This window comes from Microcaecilia unicolor, chromosome 1 (assembly GCF_901765095.1).
Source record: "Microcaecilia unicolor chromosome 1, aMicUni1.1, whole genome shotgun sequence".
NCBI lineage: Eukaryota > Metazoa > Chordata > Amphibia > Gymnophiona > Siphonopidae > Microcaecilia > Microcaecilia unicolor.
The window spans coordinates 133,085,286-133,095,213 of record NC_044031.1 but is presented as its reverse complement, the minus strand read 5'-3'; the positions used below and the strand labels follow the sequence as shown (position 1 = coordinate 133,095,213).

The 9,928-nt window shown below is 39.6% G+C and overlaps 1 protein-coding gene across 7 annotated transcripts in view; it reads right to left on the bottom strand.

The window, feature by feature from the left end:
• Window positions 1-4,597: 4,597 nt before the first annotated feature.
• The window catches only part of VPS50 (VPS50 subunit of EARP/GARPII complex), a 463,388-nt gene continuing 458,057 nt past the window's right edge, over window positions 4,598-9,928 (bottom strand). For all 7 annotated transcript variants that reach the window (XM_030200504.1, XM_030200521.1, XM_030200476.1 and 4 more), the window contains one exon: window positions 4,598-6,656. In XM_030200504.1, coding sequence (XP_030056364.1) covers window positions 6,537-6,656 — 120 coding nt within the window. In that variant the 3' untranslated portion in view covers window positions 4,598-6,536. The remainder of the gene's footprint in view (window positions 6,657-9,928) is intronic.

The following is a 9,928-nucleotide window of genomic DNA, read 5'->3' as shown; positions in this document are numbered from 1 at the left end:
CATGATGTGTAGACTTTGATTGATTTCGTTGAGGATTTCGTTAATGTCTTGTTTGAAGGGGATGTATATTGTCACATCATCCGCGTATATATATGGGTTGAGGTTATGGTTTGATAGGAGTTTTGCCAGCGGGATCATCATTAGGTTGAAGATGGTTGGTGAGAGAGGTGATCCCTGTGGAACTCCACATTCAGGTGTCCATGCTTTAGACGTGGTCGAATTTGATGTGACTTGATACGAACGTTGGGTTAGGAACCCTTCGAACCAATTCAGGACATTTCCTCCAATGCCAAAGTATTCGAGTATGTGAAGTAGGATTCCGTGGTCAACCATATCAAAGGCACTTGACATGTCAAATTGTAGGAGGAGTATATTGTTGCCAGTTGCAATTATTTGCTTAAATCTAGTCATAAGGGTGACTAATACTGTCTCTGTGCTATGATTCGACCGGAATCCTGATTGGGCATCATGCAGTATTGAGTGTTTGTTTAGATAGTTTGTAAGTTGTTTGGTTACCATTCCTTCAGTTATTTTGGTTATTAGTGGTATGGATGCTACTGGCCTGTAGTTGGTTATATCACTCGTGCATTTCTTTGTATCTTTAGGGATTGGGGTGAGTAGGATTTTTCCTTTTTCTTTTGGGAAGAGTCCATTCTGTAGCATGAAGTTCACATGGCTCGTTAGGTCTATTATGAATTGTTGAGGAGCAGATTTCATGAGGTAGTTTGGGCACGTGTCTAGTTTGCAGTGGGATTTGGCATATTTTTTGAGAGTATCAGAGATGAGGTCTTCTGATAGTGTTTCAAATTCGGTCCATGTTCTGTCTGCAGGGTATGTTCCTTCTTCTGGGTCAAGACAATCTAAGAGTGTGGCGTACTCTATAGGGCTTGCGGGTATTTTGAGTCATAGTTGTATAATTTTCTCCTCGAAGTATTTCGCAAGGTTGTCCACATCTGGTACATCTTTGCCGTTGTTTGTGGCTGGTGTGGTGTCTAACAGTTTATTCACAAGGTTGAAGAGTTTATGTGTGTCTTTGTAGTTTGGTCCTATTATTGTTTTGTAATGTAGTCTTTTGGTCTGTTTTATGGTGTATTTGTATTTTCTCCGAAGTAGTTTCCATGCGTTTAGTGTTTGTTCGTCTTTCTTTTTGTTCCATTCTCGTTCTAGTTTTCTGACTTGTGTTTTAAGTTTTTTCAGCTCTTCGGTGAACCATGGATTTGTTTTTTTCCTGTGTGATGTTCTGGTTTGGATTGGGGCGACTTTGTCTAGTGTTGTTGTACATTGATTGTCCCATTCTTGGAGGAATTGGATGGTGTCAGCGTTTGTTGGCCGTTCGTTCTGGTAGATCTGTTGCCAGAATATTGTGGGGTCTATTTTTCCTCTCGTTTTGTATGTTGTTCGCTCCTGTTTATTGCTTGTGTTTATGTGTGCTTTTCGCCAGCAGAGAGAGACATTTGCTTTGTGGTGGTCTGACCATAATGTAGGTGTCCATCTTGTGTCAGTAATTGTGATGGTTGAATCCGGTTCGAATTTATTTGTTATGATATCAAGTGTGTGTCCTTTTTTGTGTGTTGGTTGCGTATTGGGTACTTGTAAGTCCCAGAGTTTTAGGAATTCTTTGCATTCTCGTGTGCTTGGTGAGGTGTCATCTTCTAGGTGTAGGTTGATGTCTCCTAGTATGAGGATGTTTGAGGCAGACATGCAGGAATTCGAGATGAAATCCATGAGTTGTGCTTGGGAGTCTTGCCATTTTCCTGGTGGCCTGTAGAATAGGATGGTGTTAAGATGTCCTATAAGGTTTGGATGATTAATTCTAGTCGATGCCATTTCGAGTTGTGGCGAGGTAGATTCGCCCGTGATTGTGATGGTGAATTCGGGTTTGTAGATAATAGCTATTCCGCCTCCTCTTTTTTTCCCATTTCTTGTCCAGTGGGTGATTTTGTATTCTGGTGGGCATGTTTCTAAGATGGCGGGGTCTGTAGGGCTATGGAACCAGGTTTCTGTGATGAATAAAAGGTCTAATTTATCTGTGGTGATCCAGTCTAGTATATCTACTGAGTTGCTTACTGCTGATCTTGCATTGATATATCCTAGTTGGATTGAGTGGTATGGTTCCGTGGGGGGGTTCGATGTGCTAATTTTTATTAGTTGTCTGTTTCTTCGGTGGTTGAATTTGTTATTGTTTTCATCTGTTAGTCGGCTATATTCATATCCAGAGATTGTTCCGTTTGGTTGGTTGTTTTGTTTTTGGTTTGTTAGATTGTTGATCGGTTGTGTATAGGATTGTTGTATTGTGGGTGAGTTGTTATGGATGTTCTTTAGGGTGGGCATTGTGTTTAAGTGAGTGTTGTGTGGTTTGCGGGCAGTGGTGTTGGTGTTGTTTTGGTTGTAGGTTGTGCTAGAAACTACTGGAGCCTAACAAGCTATCCAATGTATACTAATCCACTTATCTTTATGCGGTAGTATCAATCAGATGCTGCTCCCCGCTGTGCGGTCCTTCATATGCTGCCCTGAGCCGACGATGGCCAGCGTTTCGCTGCTTCTTCAGGGTGTTCCATGTACTGCGTTGTTTTGTAGGGTTTGCTACTCAGTATTGTTGACTCTGTGCATGCTTGCTATACTAAACTCAGAGCATTTGTTTTTTCCTTTAGTTGCAGCCTGCATTTAGTTAGGCAACAGCATTTACAATGTGCCAAGCCCAGTTAGGCATAAGATCCCTGTTAAGCTAGTATTCTGTGCCCTCTGCAGAATGCTAGTTTAGAGCAGATCTTCCCGGCACTTAATTTTGGATACCATTTACTGAATTCCACCATATAAGTTGTCCTATATGACATTTCAGCATTGTTTCCTCTTCAATTAACTTTCAGGCTCCTCTTCCACCACTGAAAATGTGATAAACAAACCAATCATAATCACTCCAACAGCATCTTTGCCATAATGAACATGCAGAAGTAAGTATTTATCATTTTTAGGGATAAAACACCCTAGTGAAAACAAGAGAGTGGCAGGGCTGACAAGGCTGGGTAGCAGCTATAGTATGAATGGGTTAAGGCACGAGAAGTCAGAAGAAGCAGAGCAACCAGTGGCATAAACACCCAAGACTAAGAATAGTGGAAGAAAATATGCTTTTATTTTTCTTTGTGGGATAAAATACCCCAGTGAAACTATGGGAGTAGCAGGGTAGTTGATCAGGCTTGGCAATATTACAACAGGGCACTGAACCAAGAAAGCAGGCTGGGCAATGGCAGGACCTGGAGCAAGCAGACCAGCGACAGTGATAATAACAGCAGAAGTGGCAGGATGGAGAAGATTTTTATTTTATGTATTTGTATATGAGACTAAAAGAGCATACTGGGACCAAGAAACTGGGCAGCAGTGACTGAAGTGGCAAATGGCAATAAACATTAAGGGGTCCTTTTACTAAGCCGTGGTAAAAAGTGGCCTGCGGTAGTGTAGGTGCAGGTTTTGGGCACACGCAGAATTATTTTTCAGCGTGCCTGTAAAAAAGGTCTCTCTCCCCCCCCCCCCCCCCGAAAATGGACATGTGGCAAAATCAAAATTGCCGCGTGTCCATTTTGGGTCTCTGCCCTTACCGCCAGCCGTAGACCTAGCAGTAAAGGATTTGGGTGGTAATGACTTGCGCACGTCCACTATGCGCGCCAGAAAATAAAAAATATCTTTCAGACGCGTGCCAAAAATGAAACTACCGCAAGAGCCATATAGTAGTCGGGCAAGTTCATTTTGGCGCACGTTGGGCGTTGTGTAGACACTTACGCGGCATAGTAAAAGGGGCCCCAAGACACAGAGTGTGGGCAATTAAGAATCTGTTGTTTCAGTGGAGCTGTGCACTTAGTTTTCCCTCTCATTTCTTTGTGGCAGCCTGACTCCCAAGCAGAAGTACTGCAATACTACTGCTGGGTAGCTGAAACCACTATTTTGACTTAGGAAGACACTGGGCAGGAGCACTGGAGATTGTTCCTGTACCCTCTCCATTACCCATCAGGAAAATCCCTTTAAGCGCCAGATGGTCAGGAGTGAGAGGAAGCTTTCATTATTAATGGATCTTAGGGTGGAGGAACATTACAAATGGATTCAGTAATGCTGGTGGTGGTTAAGTTCCATGGAGTGCACTTTATTTTACTAATCAATCGGGGGATAGACAGGCAAGGTTATTCAGTTGGCCAGTTAAACATTTAAAAGATAGTAGATCTAACTTGGGACCCATTATCTTTGCATTGCTGCAACTAGGAATGCGCAATATTCCCAGCTGAAAAAAAAAAGGGAAGTGTGGAGATCAGAGAAAAAAGCTGAATTTTTGAATAACACCATGAGAATGGGGATAAGAAAACAGGGTCTTCCAAAATTTCCATCTCGGCATGATATAGGCTCCTGGCTCCTATTACTAGTATTCTGTATATTTATCTATGCAAGGGGTGTGAAAATTTGGCTGTCCTGTTACAGAATTGCCTGTCACATGTTGTATGGCATATAAAAGAAGCATATGCAACACCTCAAAAGAAATTATTTTTTTATTGTAGTTTTCACATTCTACATATATATATATATATATATATATATATATATATATATATATGGCTTCCTCTTCATTTTGGACATTCCATTTATTAGATTCCTCTGTATTCAAATATTATTGTTTTCAATCAGAAATACACAGACTACATGATGCATTTACAGGCTGTTCATCAAGCAGATCAATACAGTTTCCCCCCAAATTTTAACAACTTTTCACAATATCTGCATCTATCATTAGTACTCAGGTAGCCAAAGTTGGCATAATGATAAAATGTTTTCAACTTCTTTCAAATATCATAAATTATACTGAAATCAAAACTCAAAACAGAAATGACCATATATGTGACCATCTCTGGGAAAACATGGCTAAAGTTGTGGACCCAAAATGTTGAGAATGGGTGATTTTCAAATCAAGAGTCTAAAATAGTCAAATGTTTGGGCCTAAATTATTTTTATATATATTTTGAAATAAAAGGATAGAATTTGGACTGTTGTATTACAAATTTCTTGCTCTAATAGAATTCACTGAAACCCCAATGACGGTCACATATTCTAAATGTTCAACATACAGAAGTAGGGTCCATGGAAAACTAAATTTAAGATGAGCCAAATAAGGCTCTACCATCAAACATTCTCAGCATTCTCCTTTGAATGGATGAAGCCGCTTCCCCACTCTGATGTACCAAAATACATGGAACTTTCTGATGAGTAAAGGGGAAATCAAAGCCAACTTACTACATTTGTCCCCAGAATTTATTTGAAAAACGTTTTGAGACTCCATCTAAAATTATTCAAAAAAAGGAGTTCAATTACAGTTTTAAAATACCTACAGAAAAAAACCACATCAAAATGGTGGAACACCACCACCAAAAGCCAGTTCTCGACAGATGCCAATGTTCTGAAGATAGCCGCTTCTTCTGCATGAGTAAAACTTCCAGTAATGAGCATTTCTTTTACAATATAAAGGAACAAAGTATAATCTAAACCTTAAAGTCTCAAGGACATCTATATGAGAACATGAATTTTTTTTAAAACAAAGTATCAATATTAGCTTACAAAAGTAAGTTTGAAGGCAAATGATTTTTTCACAGTAGTCAACTTTGAACAATAACTCCTATAGGGGTCCTTGTACAAAGGCGCGCTAGTATTTTTAGCGTGTGGTAAAAATGAGCATGCACTAAATGCTAAGATGCCCACAGGAATATAATGGGCATCTTAGTGTTTAGCGCATGCTAATTTTTAGTAAGCTTTTGTAAAAGACCCCCATAGTTTGGTACATCAGACTTCACTGGTGCAAGAGAGAATGCTGAGATCGTTCTGTGAAACAGAATAACAGCATATATGTGGTAGTTGTAAAGTTATTTAAAATAACATATTTTATTTGTTCCATAAATTAAACGGTATCATTCTCATTCAATGTTTTACTATTAGTGTATTACTGAGGCTAATTTGCAGTCAATTATTCTTTTAAATTCATTTAGAAACAAACTTTTGACATTTACAGTTATCTAAAAGCAAACAAAGGTTCAATTTTTAGGGATGGCCATGCCTACATTACATGGGAGATTCATAATTAGAAGATAGATTCCATAATATTATATACCATATGTCCAAAAACAATAAACTGCACCTCAAGGAAAAGAGACCACTATTCATTTTCTTAGCATATCCTAAATAAAAAATCCATTCACATTTTTAAAACATAGTGCTTTGATAGAAACCCATTTTATGGAATTATAAACAGTATATTCTTTTGCATCATATACATATAGCAACAGCTTATAGTAACAGCACCGTTCAATATATATAAGTAACAAAGCAAAAAAAACAAAAACATTATATGTTATTATCTCAGAGAAAGAGAATAGCTTTACCCCTTGCATCAATATGAAATCAAATATACACTACTGTAAAATATGTTTAACAGGAAGTTGGCAACAGTCCATAACAGATATGTTTGTGTATACTCTTGCTGAAGGGAAATAGGCTGCTCTCTCTCTAGATTATCTTTTAGGCCTCTCTAAGTCATCAATAGCTGCAAGTAGCTTCTGCCTTGCCTTCTTGTTGATGTGGGATCCCAGGCAGACATTTACCAGATTGGTCAGCTGTTTGGTGGAGTACTCCTGGCAAAGAGAAACACATTTAGTTTCATTGTAAGTAACTACAGTAAAACAGTAATACAAGGCACTTTACCAAGATCAATAGATGTATTTGTAGCTATGACAAACTATTCATGTTTAACTACAGTAAGCATCAATTGAGAGCTGAAAGACATTTTTGCACTTATTTCTCCAATGAGGCTTTATGTACTAACAGTTAACATGCTAACACCACAAACTACGGCTACTATTAATCATTTCTATAGTGCTACTAAATGAACATAGTGCTATACCCAAACATGTAGGAAATGATTACTGCTCGTTAAAGCGTACAGTCTAAGACAGAAAAAACTGGACAAAAAAGAGATTAATGAGTTTATTATGGGAATGATTAAAATAACATGGATACTGTTCAGGCACATACGAAGTTAAAGATGTAAAAGCAGCTTCCAAAAGGTGAGCTTTGAGCCTAGATTTGAATAGGACCAGATCTACCTCTCCACCCCTGAAATCTCAGCCGAAATCCAGGCCAAAGTATCAGCCTGCCTGTCTGACATTGCTGCCTGGATGTCTCAGCGCCATCTGAAACTAAACATGACCAAGACTGAGCTTCTTATCTTCCCCCCTAAACCAACCTCTCCTCCTCCCCCATTCTCTATTTCTGTGGATAACACTCCCATCCTTCCTGTCTCATCAGCTCGTAACCTTGGGGCAGTGGCGTACCAAGGGGGTGCGGTGGGGGCGGTCCGGCCCGGGTGCACGCCGCTGGGGGGGGGGGGGTGCCGCGGCGCGCACCTGTCAGCTGAGTTCGCTGACTTAGCTAACTTCGCTGCAGCTCCCTCTACCCCTGAACAGGTTACTTCCTGTTCCGGCCGGGGCAGAGGGAGTTGCAGCGAAGTTAGCGAACTCAGCTGACAGGCATTAGGGTTGTGCCGAGTCATGGAGCGGGGATGACCTCCTGTCAAATTAAAGCCCTGTTGGTCTGGTGGACTCCAGACCTTTCACCCCTCCCAAACATGTAAGGCCCTGGTGTTCCAGTGGACCCCAGACCCACCATCCCCCCCCCAAATTCATAAAACCCTGGTGGTCCAGTAGGACCCCTGGCCAACTCCCTTATATGGCAGTTAGGCCCCACCCAGTGCATCCCAAGATGCATCGGGCAGGACGCTGCCATTTTGATGACAGCCTCCAGCAGAAGGAGGAGCTAGGACTCCTTCTCTCTCCTTTTTCAAGGAAGGGGGTTTGGGGGGGTCACAGCTAGGCTACCGGGAATAGGCTGGTGTAAGTGTCCATGCCTATGTGCTACAGTTACACATGTAACTGTTGATATTCTGTAACTATAGCACATAAATGCAGGGCACACAACTGACCCGCCCATGCCCCTCCTGTGGCCACCCACCTTGCAATCACCATTAAAGAATTTTTGCACTGTTTATAGAATATAGACTATGTGCAGTTACATGGGTAATTTCAAATTAGTGCCAATTATCTGCTAATTTGCCAATTAAGTTATTCACACAACTGGTGGTATTTTATAACCTACCCAAGTAATTTTGCATGCCTAGTGTAAAACTGGGCAGACAAGATTAGAGGATGAGGGGGTTAATGTATAGACTCTGCTGGGTACATTAGTGAAACAAATGCATTTTGAATGGATTTTTTGATAGCAGAATGTGAATAATGCACAAAGGTTAAAAGACTTTTACAAGGCACTGTAGCAGAACTAGAAAAGCAAGAGAAAATGGCAAGGAGTATTAAAGGCTTCTTTATGAAGAAAGGTTAAATAGTTTAAGGCTCTTTAGCTTGCAGAAGCGAAAACAGAGGGGATATGATAGATATTTGCAGAATTAAGAGTGGTGTGGGGCAAATTAGTAGGGAGCAGCAGTTCTTTAGCTTTTGATATAGTATTAGGATAAGGGAGCAGCCATGAAACTGACAGCAGATCTAAAGTCAATAACAGCAAGTGTTTTATTTTCAGTCAACAAACTGCAGAATTTGTTTCTGGATCATGTGTTCAAGGCCAGTTACATAGCTGAATTTAAAGTTTCTGGAGAACAAGGCCTATTAAGTGTTATTAGCCAAGTAGACATGGGGTTTGCCACATCTTGCTCAGTCCTAAGCATCAGAAGATGATCTCCATAGGTACTTCCACATAACATTCATTACTTATTGTCAAAGATAGGATGCTGGGCTTGTTAGACCATTCGTCTGATTTTAGTATGGCACTTATTATGATTCTTACAGTCTGCTGACTTCAACAGAACTTGCATAACTGCAGAATAACATGTAAAGGAATAGTATAATTACGGTTTCTGCTATTACGTGTTTATAAATTATGGGTTCTTTAAGGCATAAAAAATCAGTGTTTATGTTTATTCAGAATTTTATAACCCACCCTTCATCAGAAAAATGTTTACAAATGAGTAAAACTAATAATAATAATGACAGTGCTGAGGAAAATGGAGGAACACTAAGATGTCAGGTATGGCTTGCTGAAACCCAGTTCACAAAGTCATCATGTCCAAAAGCTGAATTAAAATAATAAGTCTTCAAACCAATGTTTTTTTTGTGTGTGTGTATGTGTGTGTGTATAATAGGCACTAATGCTTGGAACCTTTTCCAGTGGAATCAAATATGCATACAAACATCAGGGGCTCATTTTCAAAACACTTAAGACACACAAAATGCCATAGGTTACTATTGTATTTTGTATGTCTAAGTGCTTTGAAAATGAGCCCCTTAGGCATCATAAGCATAGAACAGGTATAAAAACTGAGAGAAGGATAGAAGATAAACCAGGGAAAGGATGGGAGAGTACCAGGGGAGGTAGTGGGTTTTTTTTTTGTTTGTTTTATATTCACACAATCAAGAGTGTTTTATCAGTGTTTATCGGTTAAAACCTAAAATCAGAAACTCTAAGTATAAGCAGTTATTTTTCAAAGTTATGCGACAATTTTGTCAGGTTAAGACTGGAGCAAAGATGATACAAGTTATATAACATACAGTGACTGTACAACTGTGAAAAGTTTCTGTTTGAAAAGATAAGTGGATAATAAATGTACTTACACCTAGTATTTGGCAGTGTTGAATAAAAACAAATGTTTTCCACTAGTTTATACTCAACAGTCTAGGCACTTGTGGATAAGCTTGTGCTCATATGACAAAGCAACAGTTCTATGCCAATAAAACCCAAAAGTTGAAATGAAAACATATATAATGGATGGACTTCGCTCACAAAAAACTACAGTTATTTAACTTGAACACAGTTAGTTCAGAACCTCACAAAATTCTGGTAG